The sequence below is a fragment of the Spinacia oleracea genome, chromosome 5 (genome assembly GCF_020520425.1).
Source record: "Spinacia oleracea cultivar Varoflay chromosome 5, BTI_SOV_V1, whole genome shotgun sequence".
NCBI lineage: Eukaryota > Viridiplantae > Streptophyta > Magnoliopsida > Caryophyllales > Amaranthaceae > Spinacia > Spinacia oleracea.
This window is the reverse complement of record NC_079491.1, coordinates 113,544,803-113,564,423: the sequence shown is the minus strand read 5'-3', so window position 1 is coordinate 113,564,423 and position 19,621 is coordinate 113,544,803. Positions and strand designations below refer to the sequence as shown.

The 19,621-nt window shown below is 38.8% G+C and overlaps 1 protein-coding gene across 1 annotated transcript; it reads right to left on the bottom strand.

Moving 5' to 3' along the window:
* Window positions 1-18,049: 18,049 nt before the first annotated feature.
* On the bottom strand, window positions 18,050-19,021 carry LOC110790282 (auxin-binding protein ABP19a). The gene has a single exon (XM_021995069.2). The coding sequence runs from the start codon at window positions 18,941-18,943 to the stop codon at window positions 18,317-18,319; it is 627 nt and encodes a 208-aa protein (XP_021850761.1). The 5' UTR covers window positions 18,944-19,021; the 3' UTR covers window positions 18,050-18,316.
* Window positions 19,022-19,621: the final 600 nt, after the last annotated feature.

Here is a 19,621-nt window from a genome sequence, read left to right as displayed (position 1 = left end):
TTTGAATAAGTCTAGATACTACATATGACAGGGCTTTTGTAAAGCGCTATTAAAGGTACCTTTTACTTTTAATAGCGAAGCCATCAACAACGCTTCAAGGAGCGCTGTTAAAAGCATTATTAAGCGCTATTAAAAGCCATTTCTGTCATAGTGTGAGGAGAAGGTATTGTTCAAGCCTTCCTAAGTGTGTAATTTCCATTGATGTTTGCAACTTATATGTTTTTGTTTCTTCAGAGTTCGAGGAAGGCGGTTACGGACGTGGCACCTTCTTCCAAGCGCAGGGCTGGCGGCACAGGGAAACCCGTCTTCAAGTCAACGACTTCGAAGGCACCTAAGGTGTTTGTTGTCCCTAAGACTGCATCCGCTTCTCCTAGCTCTCGGAAAGCTGGAGCGGCGGTTGATCCTCTTGCGGGAATTGCTGAAGCCGTCCGCCGGAATATTCCTCTGAAGGCGGCGGAAAGGGCTAGAAATTCTGGGGGTAAGTTTTACTCCAACATCGTAACCACCTGCCGTTCCTCGTCTAGCAGTTCTATAGTCTCTCCCAGAGATTCTAAGGCCGTTGTTTTTCCCATAGAAATACCCGACCCTCGGAAAGACATTGATGCTGAATTGGATCAGATCCCTTCTTCAGGCGGTTTTAACTCTCATGACCGGAGGAGGATAATGACTTTGATGCGCAATGCCATTCCTCCCAAGTATGCTGAGACCCTTCCTGAGGCGGCTGAGAATCAGCTTGCCGCCATGCAGTCTTCGGCACTAGATGTGAGTTTCATTATGCCTTCATTTTTTATATACTCGTTTTTCTTTTGTTTTTTACTCTTGTTGTTTTGTGCAGATGTTTATCATGCTGGACTCGCTGAAGAAGTGGCGCACTGCTTTGGGGCATGAAGAGGCTCGACACCGTCTTCTGGCCAGTCAGTGCGGCGATCAGCATTTTGCTGGGCTGGAGAAACTTCGTTTTGACAGGCAGGAGGAGATTGACGCTGTGACCAAGTCCCTGACCTTCCAACGTGCTGAGAATACGGGCCGCCTTAAACAAATCGATCAGAACTTTTCTCAAATGGAGAATCTTTCTGAGAAGATTAAGGAGAAGGAAGCTGAGTGTTCTCGTCTTGAGACTCAGTTTAAGGAGTTGGAGGCCCAGTTGGAGGCGGCTCGCAAGGAGGTTTCCTCGTCAAAGAGTGTTCTCGACCAGTCGGTCATGTTAGGTGAGAAATCAACTCGACCAGTCGGTCATGGAGTTTGCATGGAATACCGAATTTTCCAGTGAACGTCCCTTCAGCTGGTTTGAGAAGTTCTTCACCTATCAAATTGAGGTGGAGAAGGCTTAGAAGGAAGGACGCACTCCTCCTGAGTTTGTTCCCAGTGATGACGACGAATGAGGGCTTCTAGGTGCCTTGTATTTATTTTAGGCTTATTTTTTGTGACGGCTTGCTTAGTGGCACTATGTGCATAATTTTGTAATTATGACTAATTTTTGGAATGACTAGGCGTCTTTTGAACGTTTTTTGCTCTTTAGCTTTTGTCATCTCTGTTTATTTGTGATTGATTCTATGATTATGGCTTACGCCCCTAAATTGAGACGTCAAATGCTTGCCTTGGTCTTTGTGCCGAGGTCTTTAGCTACTTTATATAGCTATTTGAGAAATGTGTGACCCCTGTGTTCTAGGTGATCAGCCTAGTGAGGGTGCTAATCTGGGCCACTTCTTGGCCCTTTAGACGACTAGTCTTTAATTCTGGAGAGAATGTTAGTTTACACTTCTCCAAGAGATTTGGTAACATATTTTTCATAAAGGTTTTCCAGCAAGGTCGGCTTGCAGGGAATTTTTCATTTAATGTTAAAGCATGCTACATGGTGCGTCTATGTTTTGGACGTCTTTACAAAACATTTAATCAAGATAACATAAATATTAATCTAGAAAAAGTACTTCTTGAGGTTATCCGCATTCCATGTACGTAAAATCGGACGCCCCTGCATGTCTTGGATCCGGTATGTTCCGTCTCGAACCTCTTCGTAAATCTCATATGGACCTTCCCAAGCAGTAGTGAGTTTCCCTTGTTCATTGGCGCGTCCGACGGCTTCCATCTTTGTAAGCACAAAATCTCCGACTTTTAGTATTCTCCTAGAGACCCTTTTATTGTATTCCCTCGTCATTCGGAGTTTGTATAGCTGCTGTCGCAGAGCCGCGTTTCCTCTTGTTTCTGGCAAGAAATCCAGGGCCGCCTTCATCATCTCCCAATTGGCGTCCTCATTAAATAACATGATGCGCAGAGTTGGTTTACACATTTCAATGGGTAGGACGGCTTCAGCTCCATAAGCTAACAAGAATGGTGTTTCTCCTGTGGAGTTTTTTGCCGTGGTCCGTATAGACCATAAAACATTGGGTAACTCGTCGGCCCATAAGCCCTTCGCCTCATCAAGCTTCTTTTTCATCCCTTCAGAGATGATTTTGTTGAATGCTTCTACTTGTCCGTTAGCTTGGGGGCGTCCCACTGATGCAAAACATGCTGTGATACCATGGTCAGCCAACCAATCTTCCAATTTGGGCGTCTTGAATTGCGGCCCGTTGTCAAAGACAATAGACTGAGGCACGCCAAATCTTGTGATGATGTTTTTCCAGATGAATGCTCTCACATCTTGAGCCTTAGTGTTTTTCAAAGCTTCAGCTTCTACCCATTTGGTGAAATAGTCGACGGCAACTATCACATAGCGCAATCCACCTGGTGCCTTCGTATAGGGACCTAATAAGTCCATCCCCCATTTGGCAAATGGTATAGGGCTGGTGATTGGTGTCAGTGTCTGTGCTGGCCGTCGAATTAGATGAGCAAATCGTTGACATTTATCACACCGCTTAACCAAGTCAAGAGCGTCTTCTTTGAGAGTGGGCCAATAGTATCTAGTTCTTAGGGATTTTTCTGCTAGGGCCCTCCCTCCTATGTGAGAGCTGCATAATCCCTGATGAAGATCTTCCAGTACTTCATGCCCCTTCTCGGGGGTTACGCAGCGAAGAAGAGGCCGCGAGAAAGCTTTTTTGTATAGAGTCCCATTCCATATCTCGAACCAGGTACTTTTCCTTTGTAATCTTTCTGCCTTCTTGGGATCATCATGGAGTACTCCATTCATTTTGAAATTAACAATATCATCCATCCAGGTGGCTGTTTGGTCTAGGATGTCTGTCCTCGAGGCGTCAATGCTTTTGAGCTGTTTTACCTCCCAAAACACATGACGTGGCGTATCGCAAGACGCTGAGCTTGCTAGTTTGGATAGAGCGTCTGCTTTGTTGTTTTCAGACCGGGGTATATGTTGTATCTCAAAGTTAGACAGCTACTGAACTTCCTGGCGGACCTTTTCCAGATATTTTATCATGGCGTCATCCTTGGCCTCATATTCCCCTTTTACTTGACTGACGATTAACTGTGAGTCAGATAAAACCAGGACGTCTGCTGCCCCTGCTGCTTTGCTCATCTGAATTCCGCATATCAAGGCTTCGTATTCAGCTTCGTTATTTGACGCCTGAAAGTTAAAACGCATTGCATATTCATAGACATCTCCTTCTGGTGATTCGCAGATAATGCCGGCTCCCGGCCCATTTTGGGTGGTCGAGCCGTCCACGTGAACTATCCACTGGGTTTTTTCATTCTTCAAATAGGGTGGCTTGGTCAGCTCCGCAATGAAGTCAGCAAATGCCTGTTCCTTTATTGCCTTCCGCGGCTCATACGAAATATCGAATGCATTAAGCTCAATTACCCAGTTGAGCATTCTTCCGGACGCTTCCAGATTGGTAAATGGCCGCTTTAGAGGTTGATCTGTGTAGACTATCAGCCGATGAGCCAGGAAGTATGGACGAAGCTTCTTATAGCCAAGAACAGAGCGAAACCGAATTTTTAAACAGTTGGATATTTGAGTTCGGCATTCTGCAACATGTGGCTGACAAAGTAGACAAGTAGTTGCGTCCCATCCCTTTCTGTAAGCAAGACGGCACTTAGTGCGTACTCTGAGATGGCAAGGTACAGATACAGAACTTCTCCTGAGAGGGGGCTGACCAGTCGTGGCAGAGTGTGCAGGTATTCTTTTAAACGAAGGAAGGCGACCTCTGCCTGCGGCGTCCATTCAAACTGGGTGCCCTTTTTGATGGTACTGAAAAAGTAATGACACTTATCTCCAGCTCTAGATAAAAATCGTCCCAAGGCAGCATGACATCCAGTTAGGCGTTGCACATCTTTGACCGTCCTTGGGGACGTCATATCAATGACGGCCTGTACCTTGTCCGGATTTGCTTCAATGCCCCTTTCATCAATCAAGAAGCCAAGGAACTTGCCAGAGGATACCCCGAATATGCACTTCTTTGGATTGAGTCTCATTTGGTATGTCCTGAGGGTCTCAAAGGTTTCCCGCAAATCGTCGAGGTGATCTATTCTTTGCTTGATTTTTACAATCATATCATCGATATAGGCTTCTATATTCCTCCCCAATTGCTTTGCAAAAACCGTGTTCACCAACCGTTGGAAGGTGGCTGGGGCATTTTTTAACCCGAACGGCATTATTTGTAGCAGTACAATCCTTGTTCTGTGACAAATGACGTCTTCTCTTGATCTTCGGGCCACAAAGGGATCTGGTGAAATCTGGAGTAGGCGTCCATGAAGCTCATCATGGCATGCCCCGCTGTTGAGTCCACGAGTCGATCTATCTTCGGCAGCGGGAAACTGTCCTTAGGGCAGGCTCTGTTGAGATCGGTGTAATCGACACACATCCTCCATGTCCCATTGGGCTTGGGTACCAGTACTACATTGGCCACCCAGTCTGGGTATTGACATGGACGTATGAAGCCTGCGTCCGTTAGCTTTTTAACCTCAACAGCAGCGGCCAAATTGCTTGCTTCTCCATGATTCATGTTCTTCTGGCGTACTGGCTTTATAGAGCTATCCACATTTAGCTTATGCACGGCTACCGCCAGATCAATGCCTGGCATTTCCTCTACCGTGAAGGCAAATATTTCTTTGTATTCTCGTAGCAGTTGCACTAATGCTGTCGACATGGGGTCGTCAGGGGGAATCCCAATGGGAACCGTTCGAGACGGATCTGCTAAGTCCAGAATTATAGCATAGTGTGCTCCCACTGGCTCAGGTCGTCTTTCTGCATTGTGCTCTGTTGGTGTCTCTCGGGTTTTACGACGGTTTGCCAGAGGAACAGCTTGCTCGTTCCCCTTCGGAGAGGCTCCCCAGGCCGGTGGCTCTAATGTCGATAAGTAACAATCCCTGGCCAGCTGTTGGTTTCCATAGAGGGACCCAACGCGTCTGTTACTTCCTACGAACTTGACCAGTAGTAAATGAGGTACGATTACAGCTTTTAGGTCGTTGAGTGTTGGACGGCCAAGTATGATATTGAATGCGATGAGGTTTGCTACAACTATAAACCGAATGACGCCTTCTCTGGTCACCGGGGGAACTCCAATGGAGGCTGGGAGTAAGATGGAGCCAATTGGACGAACGATGCTCCCTTCGAATCCTACCAAGGGCCCATATACTTTTTCTACGGCTTCAGGATCATGCTTCAATCTCTGCAGGCAGTGCAGACTGATTATGTCGGACGAGCTCGCCGTGTCCACCAGTACTCTCTTCACTCTAAGATTAGCCACCTTAATCTCTAGAACCAGAGGGTCATCGTCATATGGTGTTGCCGCCCTTTTGTAATCATTTTTGGAAATTTCTACAGAGCGTAGATTCATCTGTGCGGGGCAAAGATAAGATGGACCTGCTTGCCTTCCTTCCTTACATGGTTCTCCTGCAGCTATTCCCCCTGATATTACCATAACTCCTTTGTCTGCATCTTTTAGGTTAATGTACTGGCGGAGGCGTCCTTCAACCGCATGATCACTTAATATCTTCCTCAACATCCGACAGTTTTGGGTGTCGTGTCCTTCATCTTTGTGGAAAGCACAGAACGGGGCCTGTTGGCTGGAGGTGGCCAGTCGTCGGGTGGACGGTTCTATTCCCAGACTCGGTCCCTCAGCCAAGAGAATGTTTTCAAGAGCCGTGTTGAACATAAAGGAGCCTCTAGTTGACGACCTCCTTCGCCTTCTTTTCACCTCAGTGTTGCGGTCATACTTTCTCAAGGTGACGCTCTCATGTGGCCTTCTAGGAATCTTGAGAGAGTGATGACCCTGAGTTTCATCACTCTTCTCGAAGCTTGTCTCGTCCATCTTCCTGGACGTTCTTCTTTTACATGCCGACTCTCCTTCTCCAGGGTGCGTCCATTCATGGGTGAGTCGAGATCTTCTGATAAAGGTTCCATCATCCTACCATTATCATGCTCGTGGTTGGCTTCGTGGAGGGACCTAGTGATTTCTTTTTGAAGGACGTGCTGAAACCCTTCTTGCCATTCATCTGCAATATCTTGATGGAGATCATTCAACAAGTGCTGCACGGACCTCACGGAGGCAGGCCGGCTAGTTGCTGCGTCACAATGGTAGTTGGACTTTAAATGTCCCTCCTATGATAAAGAGTCCCACTTCGTCCTGGGGTTTTCCACGCTCAGATTGAAGTTCAGCCATGACACTGTACCTCCCCACAGACGGCGCCAAATGTTGTGGGATCTTTTACGGTGATGATGTGTCACGCGTTCCTCGGAGGTATCAAGTATGACCTGGCACGAACTTCTGGCAACCCACAAAACAAGAATATTCCCGTAGGAATATTCCCTCCGATGCTTAAGTAAGTATATGCTAGAGAGAGAAGTAATTGGTAGAGAGAGGGCAGAGCAAAGTTAATGCTAAGTTGGTGGGAATGAATTGATTTCTTTTCTTGGGATCTGAGCCCTATTTATAGTGCTAGGGTTTTTGGGGAGATGATCCCTCGCCCTATCTATGGGAGGCGTGCTCCGTTGGATAAGGGCCACGTGTCCTTTTGTCAAAGAGGCCTTTTAGCAAGTTGGGCCGGACCTTGTGGGCTTCTTTAACTAAAGTTTGTCCCTTTGGTTTCCCTGAATACCCAGGTCCAGGCCTGCTTCCTGGGCTTGGGCCATGGATTCGTTTGCCCAGTTATCCTGACCTCATTGGGCTTTAAGGTGGCAACTATTAAGCCCACATCACATTCCGATTCCTTTGTCTCTTGGTGTTACTTACTGAACATAAGGTAAGATCCAAGCCATCCTTATTAGGTTCATAAATGTTTCTCGAATTACTGAGTTCAACTATTAAAATTTTACAGAAGGTTAAGCCTTAATTAACCATTTTGAGCACGGCCATGCATTTTCACAGTATCTAACTCTTCGAGAGGCCTTGTACAACAATAACACCATATCCTATCAAAGATATGAGGACAATCCCTTCTTGTAACTTATGAACAACTTAATTTGATTCATAGTACGCCCAATAACTGCTTTTATAGCCTCCTTTTACGGTGCGACGTTTAGCGAGTATTAAAGCGAACTAATTCTCAAACAAGCAGCCATAACTACTCAGGTTCTGAGGAATAGGTTTCAATCACCATTAATGAGAACTACATATGACATGAATTTAATCTATTAAAGTGTTCTCATGGTCAATCCGATACAAGATCCAATAAGTATATATGCAAATGATTTCTGACATCCGGTCCATCTAGTTCAAGAAACTGAACTATAAATCAACTTGCAATCTAATCTTCATTAGTCATTGGTCGTCCAACCTTTCAATGACCTGGATTAGGGATCCTTTTGTGATTTCAATATTCAAGTTCACTTATGGGCGTTTCTTTGTCAAAGAATCCATCTTGACATCCAATTTGAATGTTTTGAATCACTTGGACTTCATCATTTAATACTAAACCAAGATTAAATGATCTATGAAATATAATTTCATAAATGATAAATGTTTAAACCAAATGCTTACCAATTTGTGGGCCTCTAACCCAAAATCAAGCATTTAATGTTTTACAGAGATAGGCCTTTCACCCAATACTTAAAACATTCATGGAATTCAAACTTGATTCCATTTCTACATATGAGTGTTGTATTTCATTCGATGCAGAGGTTTAATTTATCATACTTTGCTATTCTTAGCATCTTTTCTATCGAAAGCCTTTCGATGTAAGATGAAAAGATCTTTGAATATGTTTATTGAATGATCTAGTCTTTCATTGCTGTTTAGAATGATGATCATATTTAAAATAGAAAATCATCCAAATAGCAGACTTGTGATCAACCTGAGTTCATTGAAGAACTCCAACTAGAAACAATTCCCTTTCATTTCTTCTTAGGCAATAATGAATTCATTTCAATTATGTAGTATTGCAAATGATGTTATCCTTTGGAGTACTCGAACTAGTTCACAGAGATGTGGGAGATACATCTTTCAACTGAGAACTTGCAAACTAATCATTGATTCCGTTTCCCATGCATCACATATGGTTTAGAACCTATGTTACCACCTTTTAATCATGACGCCTAATTGCCCGTGTATGTTTGTGGTTTGCCTAACAACAAGATTCAACTTTTTCTTAGGCAAATGCATGTAGCTTTAGTGATAACAGCCTAGCTTTATACTTAGTTAAAGCATTCATTATTTAGACTTACTCATATGGGTTGAGAGTCTCTTTTGAGTCTCTCAATTGTGTTTGATTTAGTAATTACTTTTACTTGAATCCAAACAACGCTTTAGATCCTATCCAATAGATCTTTAACCCAGTATGTTCTAAGTTTAGCCATGGTTCTAATATTGACAAATACTTTCAAATCTAACCATTTAGAGTTTGAATGTCATTTTCAATAGAGAAATATGTATCTCATATATAGAACCAATAAACTTTACTTAGCTCCCACTAAACTCCTCATCTACAAGATGATCCATATTTTCATAAAGCTATAATTCCTCAATAGCCTTTTAGACAAATATGGTCCAATTTCCACTTGCATGCTTTAATCTACGAATAGATTTCTTAAGATTGCTCTTTTATCTAGCATCCAAAACTTTTACATTGTGTGATGTACACAATTCCTTTCTACAAGTCCAATTGAGGAAGGTGTTTCGTTTTCAAATTGCCATATTTCCATATGCAATGATTGCTAGATTTATCCAAAATAGTTCAAGCATTCCGACTTGGTGAAAAAGATTTCAACATTATCAACGCCGTGAAGTTGTTTATAATCTTTAACCACCAATCTAGCTTTTCTTTTGTATGTGTATACAATATCATCTTTGTATGTTTTGAAAACATGTTTGCATCTAATGGGAGTGAACCCTTTATGAAAATCAACCATGTATGTTTATAAAACATGTTTGCATCTAATTGGAGTGAACCCTTTATGCAAATCAACCAAATCATAGATTTGATTCTTTAAGATGAAGATACTTCGGATAAAATGGCCTCAAACCATTTTGTATGGCCTCGAACCATACTTATGTTTCTGATGGCCTCAAACCATACTTGTGTTTCTGATGGCCTCAAACCATACTTGGGAATTTTTAATTCGTCGTAGCTAACCTGTAACTCGTATGTTCTTGAAGCACTTCCAAAGTCTTCATAGCTTTCATTCCTCAAGATATCTATGTATCTATCTTGGTTGAATTTTATTCCTTATACGATTTACATAGGTATTGAACATCAAACGTTAGTGTCTATCAAGACATTACTCAAGTCCTTGGAGTATTAGGATTCTCTTGAAGCACTTCTAAAGTCTTCATGAAGCTCTTCCAAAGGCATCTAAGTACGGAGCTTTTCCAAAGACTCCTAAGTATCCTACATTTGTTTGTTGCTTGACTCAAATTTCACTTCGAGGTCATTTTTATTCCACTTGCCTTTTTGGAAATATGATGGCCGGTTTCCTAAAAGAAATTATCTAGACCAACAACCGTATGTTCTCAGATTTGTGGTAGAATCAATACCTTTTGTTTCTATGAGTCGCTCATAAAGTAACATACATATATTCTTGAGTTTGTTTGATGTAAACACTAACTCCCACTGGATTCGGCAACCCTAGATATATATGTACTGAAAAGATGTACTGAACCGAAGTTCAATCCTTATGACATCTTATCTTTAGCTTTGACAACTTTGTTTAGTGTGATAGTCACTTGAGAGTATCATTATATAGGAAAATAGTCATGATTATCGCTAATCGAATAGATTTCGATTTCTACATTTGGACATACCACATTCTTATGGAGCTTCGATTGTTCTAATGCCATATAAACAATCTAGATAATCTTTCTTGGCTCGTGCAAACATCACCTTGATCCAACCTAGATGTTCCAATTCATGCCAAGTTGATTTTATACCCTTTTGTGAATCGCATTGAAGCATTTCACATATTTCACCTTGAGTAAATATAGCCATATTTTCTCAAGTCCTTGTGAAATAGATAAGTCATAAAATCCATCTTTGGCCCATGAACATAATTGTCTAGACTCTTCTAACAATAATCCATTTTGATGTCATGTTCAACAAGCAAGACACACGTGTCTTAAATTAACCAACTTTCAGAAATCCATGCCATGGAATCTTAGAATGTTGTCTTGTTGATATGTTCTTATGACATTTCCAAAGATACGTGGAACACAAATCTAAATAATTGATTTGAACCTTCTGAAGTTTGAGTGTGAAGAGATTTGTTTTTTTATTAATCAATCATATGACTCAACCCTTAAATGACCATTTCATTCAAATAAGCACTCAACGAATGTTTTTGTTTACTTTGAATGTGAGTCTTTCTGTTGTCCAAACAGAAATTGTTTATGATGATTAATGGAACATAATACCATTAAGTTCCAGCCTTTAGAAAGACATTAAAACAAACATGATGACCCTACAAAATGTAGCACAACTTTGCTTCATTTCCCACTTGTAGGTCAATAACCAGACTTAGCTCTTGGAATTTGAGTTCTTAACAAGAGTTAGAACCTCAAGCGGTAATCTAATACCATAAGAGTTTATTTGCTAAGTCATTTCTCTTTAACACAAACTTTTAGGTAGAAATTGAATCTTGAATTCATTTCTATTATTCCCCTTTCCTATCCTTTCTAGCACGTTTTCTTATAGTCCTACAGATTTTACTCTTTGCTTGATCTTCTTACTTTGTTATGCTTATAAAGTCCCTTTCTTTTATTCAATTTGAATGACAACATCCAATGAGCCCAGTTCATTTATTGAATCAAAAGAAAATTGGTTGTTAACCATTGGTTATACATGAGTCTTTAACTCAATACTTCATTATTCCAAAACTACCCAGTATTCTGAATATATGAGGTCCAATTGGTCTTCAATTCAAATTTTAGTTTGAAAACAACCATGAAGATCACTATAATAAAATAGCATTCAAGATACACTCTCACTCTCCTTTTCTTTGAGAATCGCTCTCAAAATTAGTTACCAATCGATCGAGGAAATATCGCAGTTCTATTATCCCAACGCAATAAAGTTGAAGATTTACGATTCTACAAAATGAACTAGCAAAGAAAACATTTATCATACATTAATAACTTGAATAAAAGAATTCATGCAATTATTAAAGCTATTAAACATTTCATTCATGCAAAAAATAAAACATGGTCCATAATGAATGAAACGATTCCAAGACCCTAAAAGTCCTAAATCCTTAAGCAGCTTTGGCATGTCTTAAGTCTTTTAAGATTCTAGGTAAGAAAAACCTATTGCTAATGATCTCCAAATTACTCTTGGCTAATAAATTAATACCATAATTTATCCCATTGCCACAAAATATACCATTGTTGTTTGAGCTACAACCACAATCAACGTGCTCCTTTGGGACGCCTTACCATCTAAGTCAACTAGAATAGCACCTCGCCTTGGCATAAACCTACTACGTTAGATCCTTAGATTTTTATAAGTGTTTGATTTTGAAGTCAACTTTTGAACTCAATATTACTTTGGACCTAGTTGTTTCTATGTTGGTTCGATTATTTAGTGAACTAAATCTAATCGAGCATACAAACAACATTCATGTATAATATCTTCATTCAAGCATAATATATAGTGCATAAATTAAATTGGTGAACTAGTATGGCCCAAAACTCTTGTCTTGAAGCATCCAATCTTCTTCACCATCTTGTTAGCTTGGCATCATCTTGAATCTTCATTCAATGCTAACTTAAAGTTCTAAACTTAGAAATACTTGAAATAACAAAATTACATCAAAATTTCAATGGTACACATACCATATTTAAAACTTTACAATCAAAGATAAAACGGTTCGCATACCGTATTTAACTATCCTAGATTGGCCATACTAGTCACTTGGAGTACCTGCATTACATAAAATATACATTCTATGCATTCACCGATTCGTATCCTAAAACGAATGGCCCATTTAATTATGCAAGTATTTACGTGAAATATTTAAAATTCACGTTCACATAATCGCGTCCTAAAAGATTAATCAATTTCACATTATTAATCCTTAGAATTTATTCTAATTAAAATTTAATTTAATTAAAATAAAGCGACCTAGGAAAATAATTAAAATAATTATTTCATTTTAATTTCATTAAGAGGCTCCCACTCAAACCAATAATTATTCCGAATAATTAAATATTTAAATATTAAATTTAACTCACGGCGCGGCCCAAGTTAAATAAAACAATTAATTAATTATCCCGTTAGCCATTTTAATGCAAATACAAATTTTAAAGCCCAACGAAACGAAAATGCCCAAAAATGTGCAATGCGGGCTGGGCTTGCGCCCAGCCCAGCACTGCCTCGTGTTGTGTGATATACGAGGCCCATGAGCAAGTCGCCCATGCCCCCGCAAACCCTCGCACACAATACCGCAGCTCGTCGCTGCTATGTGGCACTGCTGCTTACTGTTGTGCTCGACGCTGCGCGCAACAAGGCAAGGCAGCTCGCCCTTTCTTGCTCGCAGCTCGCAAGCCAATGCTTGCTGCCTTGCTCGCTCACTCCGCCCAGCGCGCGCGACACGCAGCTCGCTTGCTATTGCCCGCGTTGCTGTTCGTCGGCAATGTGGAGGCAGCCCGCGTGGCTACGACGAGCCACACGTCCATACACCCCTTGTGTTCGATCCTTTGGTTCGTGCAAACGAACCAACTAATAAAAAATTAAATTTCACGTGCATTTAGTTATTTTTCACAAAATTAACAATTTTTATTTTCGAAAAATAACGACTTTACGATTTAATTAATTTTTAACAACAATCCGATTTTGTTAAATTTTATTAAATCTAGGCTAACTTTATTCAAATTTTAACGAACGAACAATGTCAACAAAAAATTTGAACGTTTTAATAATCCAATCTAAAACTTTAAATCGTTCTAAACATTTAAATTTCAGATTTTTACCAATTTGGTTTAAATGTTGATTAAAATTAACAAATATAATCAAAATTTTAATCCAATAATTTTTAAAATCTGCCACTTTACATGAAATTATATTCACTTTCCCAATTAACCAAATTTCCAGATCTAAATTATTTAAAAAATCAATTAGCGATCTAAAATTTACGAATTTGGGGAAAGTGAAATTAGGTTTTATACTTAACATTTATGGCCGAAAGTATTAGGTCAAAATTTCAATAAATGCCGAGTAGTTTAGGTCGACCAATTGATTGAAAAACTTTTCTGAATTTGTTAATTTTAATTCGTTAATTAACAAAAACTCCCAAAAACCCGTACTTCGAGGCCTGTTTTTGCAACGCCGTTCTCATGAGTTGATCTTAGAAAATCGTTTTAAATCAGATTAGGGTCAGAAAAGTCACAATTTCGAAATTTTTTGAATTCAGAACTTATTACACGATTCATCCAATAATCCATAATAATTCGAAAAATTCAACAAAAAATCTAAAAAATTCGACAACATACAAAAACAATAAATAATGCTAAAAATGCTTTGAATACATAAGGCTCATGACACCACTGTAGGGGAATAATGTTAAATACATATAACATGTGCGGAAGATCCCCAAAGCCAGGAAACATGTATAAAGCACAGATTAAGCATACTTACATTCGAAGCGTGTTTTCCCGAGTTTAGTATCAATGAACACGAACAAAGAAATCCAATTGTCGTTCCTCTATTTGGTTCACCGACACGTTCAGATCCGTCTTGATAATCGTAGCTTAGACAATATTCACGAGTTTGTGCTTTTTGGGAAGAACACATCCATGGAGGCTAAGAGAGAATTAGGGTATCTCTCTCTTCCTTAGGGTTTGATGTGTAAAATGAATTGTGCGTGTTGGAAAAGTGTACTGAGGATATTAGAAAAACCTAGTAGTCATAATAAGCAAGCCAACCAAGTTGGCCGGCCAAGCCCACACGCGAAGCAAGAAGCAGGTGCGCACTGCTGGGTCGTGGGCCGCGTGCCACTGCTGCTCCCCTCTCCTTTGATCCACGCATGCCACACAGCCAAGGCCTTTGGGCCAGCGCTGCATTGTCATGTACTTCTACAATAAGAATAAGTTTAAAAGTTTGGAAAGATATGTGAATTTTCGTGTCAAGTTTCGGGACGAAACTTCTTTTAAGAGGGGTAGATTGTAATCCCCCGTAATTTTATACATTTTTTTATATATTTTAACGTATATTAATATATTTAAATATAATTTATGGATTTTAGAAATGAATATGTAATTAAAATATAATTATTTTATTTTATTCTGAATACTTTTAATGATTTATGAAATCAAAATGTATTTTTAAATTTTACGTTAAAACGAATTAGAATTTCGAAATCACGTTCTATTGAAATTAGAAAGAAAATCCTAACCATTTTGGATTGATCAACCTAAATCCTACTCCTAGCCCAATTGGGCAAAGCCCAAACCAATAAACCCAACACAATACTCCCTTCTCTTTTCTATTTTCACGTGAAACCAAAAAGAGAGCAAATCTCTCCTCCTTCACTATTCACGTAAGTTTTCAAACCCTCAAACTCATTCTCTCTCCTCGCCGCTTCTCTCCTCCTTCACGTCGGTCTCCTCGCCGCCGGCCTCCTCGACGCCGGTGAGTCTCCTTCTCCTTCTTCTTCGAGCTCCTCCTCCTTCGTTCCTCGTTTCTTTTATCTCATGGATTTGTCCCTTATTCGCTGTTGGTGTTCCGAACCAGCAGCCACCGCGGGACTCTCTGCCGCCGACTCCCTGCCACCGCCAGCACCATCTTGACCGCCAGTAGTCTCTCTTTCTTCCTCCCCTTTTCTCTTTTTCTTTTATTTTCGTTCTTTTTTTCTCATTGCTTGTTCTCTCGATTTTCATGGCTGACCGCGATCCAGGCCAGCCGACCACCGCACGCAGCCATCGTGCCCAGCCCCTTGCCGCGAGCCACCACCGTCCGCCGGCCAGCCCTCTTCTCCCCCTCTTGAATTGGTTATTTTCTTAAACCCTAAGTAACTAATTATTTTAATTAATTATAGTTGTTAATTTAAATTATGTTCTTGATATTAAATTTATAATTTTTATGGTTTGAACATGATTTTCAGATTTGGTTTGAGATTGTAAACGAATTATTTTCAGTTTTGGTTGATTAAAATATAAGTTAGGGCGTAATCATGATTTATTAATTCGAATTATGTTTTCTTGAATTAAAGTTATGGTTTTTATGATTTAAATTATAAATTTCAGATTATGCGAATTATATAATAAAGTTATTAATTTTCAGATTATCAAATTACATTGAAATATTAATTTCGGTTGTTTAAAGTATGAGATTCAAGGTTTTTATGATTGTAAATCATGGTAGGACGAGTATGGATTATTAAATTTATTGTTTCGATGTACTAGGAACATAGATTGACCTTGGTGAAGTTTTTAAATGAGTTTATATTGTTGAAAATTTAAAGTACGATGTTTGCAAAAAGTTTTCAACGAATTTCAATCACTAGTTCACTAATTATGATGCTAGGAAATCAAATGTTTATGTTTTGTTATTTGGGAAGGTTCTAAATATGTTTAGGACGCATTTAGAACGCTTAATTATGATCGCCAATGATTAGAAATTGATTGGGACTATTTGTTGGTTGTTTTAGGCGGAAAATTCTCTTTAGGCGACTTTTGAAAGTGTTAAAGTAGCCTATCAGTTTGTTTACACAAGGTACGTACATACCTGTGTGCTTGGAATGTGTGTTATCTGTTGAAACCAAGTTGAAATTTATTGATGAACCTGATTATGTCGGAATTTCATGTTTAATATTGTTGGATGGACATGTTAAACATATGGATTTTGTTACAAGGATTATAACATGTTAGTAGATGATTGATGCAAACATGTTGGATTGGGAACACTAGATTATTTTATATATATTGATTCAGATCGATTGTTCATTGTTCCCTTTTAGTTTTTCACTACTTTATGAGGGCCGTGGACCTTGTTTAGTAAGTTGAAACCTTATACCCATATAGAGGGGTTGATCAGTATTAAAGGAAAGGTTGGATTTAATTGGAATGAGTCTTGTTTGATACCTTTGTGATCACTTACTTAATTCCAAGATAAAAACAGTTGTGAATATATAAATGTGGATTGTATGCCTTATGTGATTGTTGAGTCATAATAGGGTGTCAATTTGTAAATCATGTAAAGTGAAACTGAGTAGCAATAGCTTTAGACTGTGCACGTCTAAAGTGACGGACAAACAGGAGTTGGGGTTCATGGTGTTAGCCCATGGCCTTTATCTCAGACCGGATTGATCACCGTGTCCTATTTTTATTCAAACGTTCCTCGATATCGCAGGTCACTAAGGTTACGGACTCGCGCCCTTGCCTCGTCTTCCTTAGCGAAGCTTCTAGCTAGAAAACTCGGTCCATTGCCTATTTCAATTAAAATAATATTATTGTTATAAAAGTCTAGTCCAGTCTAGCCTAGTCTAGCCAAGTGTGGTCGTCAACTTATCATGTTTTTCCTGCCCTTACTTATGTTTAATAGTATCATGTTAGGATTGTTATTGCTTTAGTATGTAGTACTCAGCCTTGCTGATTACGTGCTTTGTTTGTGTGTGTTGATCATGGCTATGCCTTATTGATCCAGTGATGACCCATCTTTGGTGAGCAGTCTCTAAGGATCGATAAGCGTTGCCGATCTACAGGTTTGAAGATGATGCATCATTGGGATCGGGATTAGAGAGCTTGTATTAGGATTTGTTTTGTTAAGCGATTTGGTTTGTTAATTTGGACCTGAAATTTGTCGTACTGTTCGTGTTTCCTTATTTCCGTTAATTGGTTTTTGGGACTTAATATGTTATCGATTATTTATAAACCTAAAAGTTAGTTTTATGTTTTCCGCTGCAAAATTCTGAACAAGCCGTTACGATTTTACACGGGCGATAATACTTTGGTAATTCTCTATAGTTATATTTATAAAAGGTTATTTTAGAAAAAAGGAATTGTCGGGGTGTTACATTTAAGGTGTTGAAATGGACCTAAATGACGATGTTACTTTAAAAACTATCTCAATTTAAGGACATTAAATTTTTCATTAATTTATTCATCTTATTTTTTTATTCATCATCGTAACTCATTCAATCACCTAGTTTAAAATTTCAGCACCTTATCGATTTCATTTACTACTTTTTCAAGCTAAGTCAACTTATTTGTTTCGAATCCATTTTAGTTAGTGTTGTCAAAACTAACCTTAATCAATTATGTATAGACAAGATAAATAATTTGTATTAAAGAATTTACATCACGGAGTACTTTTTTGTAGGAATTAGCCACGATTATTAAAGAAATATAAAGTACAAATGGAAGAAGAGGGATTCGAACCTCTATGACTTAATTAACCACTACGACTTTATCTATCATACACCTGTCCTTAATAACTACTTAATTTTTCCCCCTTTCCCACCCCAATTGTAGATTTTATCAACCCATTGCAACATGTACAAAACCTAGTGTCCTAGTGTTAAACACATTAATATAAATATTATTATTTGTAATATTATTTGTAATTTTATATGTATGTATCACTGTCATTTATAGGTTTATAGTAGTACTTGATGAAATATTTATATTTTCATAAATTAAAATCAAATTGTTATCGGTTAATAGGGGTTGAGAAAGTGCTACACACATACAAATGGTACATAACTTGTAGAATAGAGAATTCAAACTCCAAATAAAAGTAATTTAAGGAGTACCTATTTTATTAAGAGTTCAAGATTAAAACTAAATACATATATGTCACGAAATTTTAGCGACGAATGAAAAAAAAAAACAACAAACATCTATTCCTTAGGTAGCAACGAATGAAAAAAAACACAACAAACATCTATTCCTTAGGTAGAAGGTAAAATTGTATTGTACATGCAATTAAGTAAATCAAGCTTGATAGACGCCATGCAAAACAACGAATAATAAGACAGGTACGTAGTTTCGTGAGTTACTCTTAGTTAAGCCGTGCCAAATAACTTCTTCATACGAATAACTTCTTGATGACTTAAAAGAGTGATTTTCTTGGCTATTTCAGCTGGTAAATTTCCATCAAAGAAGGAAGAAGAAGTGATTTGTAATCCTGGATTCGCACCGTTCAAGCTTACAAAAGCTAGAGCTGGTGTTTTACCAACGTTAATTTGAAAGTGGAGCATGGCTTGTGGAAACATCATGACATCACCAACCTCTAACTTTTTATAGTATGCAGTGTTGTTTGTATCAATAAATCCTGCAATGATTGACCCTTTTGCCAAGAGAAGAACTTCTGATGTTCGGTGGGAGTGAACTGGAATAACTCCTCCAACGGCAAAGTCTAACCTCGCCAAGGCGATACCTAGGCCATTCAAAGCTGGATATGCATCTGCAAATGCTAGAGTTAAATGGTTTTTAAAAATATTTGTGGTAGGTTTCTCACCACGAAAACCAGTGTAAACAAAGTCATCAACAGTGACTCTAGCAGGATCTTTGCAAGCATATCCTTCTGGTCCCATTGGGAGACTAAGGTCTCCTACACAAAAATCGTGTTGAATGGCTTGACTTGAAGAAGCTACAAGAGAGAAGATAAAGAAAACTAAAAGACTTTCCATCTTAATGAAAGGTAAGTAATGGTCAAGGGGAGTTTAGGTTTTGTTTGTCTACTTACTTGCACATTGCATATTGTAGTGGCAAGTCACACCCTATATATATACATACAGGCTGCCCCTTTTCCTATGAGAAATGTTTTATCTTTTTAGGAATCATACTTTAGTTTATTCGAGTAAATGATTGTGTTGTTTATCTAGTAAATGATTGTGTAGTTGTCTAGTAAATGATTACATTTTTTAACAAGTAGACTCATAATCCAAGCTAGATGCAAAGAATTGAAGAATTGAAATGATGCCTTGGTTGACATTGAAAAAGGAAACATGTTATTGTGTCACTAATTTATCATCAAAATCATATGACGATGCAAGTTAGATTTTACTTGTAGTTGTAGGTTATCCTTGAGGGTTTTTGGACAAAGATTAATAATGGTTGGATTTGACATGATAAGGCATGAAGAATGAGCCGCCACATGTTAGTGAAATAACCGTTGAAATTGAGAAACAATACCTTTTGGTGTGCAATCTCCATTGGATTTATAAATGGTTCAAACTCTCCTCCTCCTCTTGGGTTGTCCAGACCCATTTCATCAGTTATTCAAACCACTTAATTCTAATATGGTATCAGAGTCCAGGTGTTTTGAGTCTTTCATAACTGGACATTTTTAAGCCACTATTTAAGGG

Coding starts and splice junctions, on each gene's coding strand:
- LOC110790282 (XM_021995069.2), bottom strand. CDS start 18,943: ATGGAAAGTCTTTTAGTTTTCTTTATCTTCTCTCTTGTAGCTTCTTCA.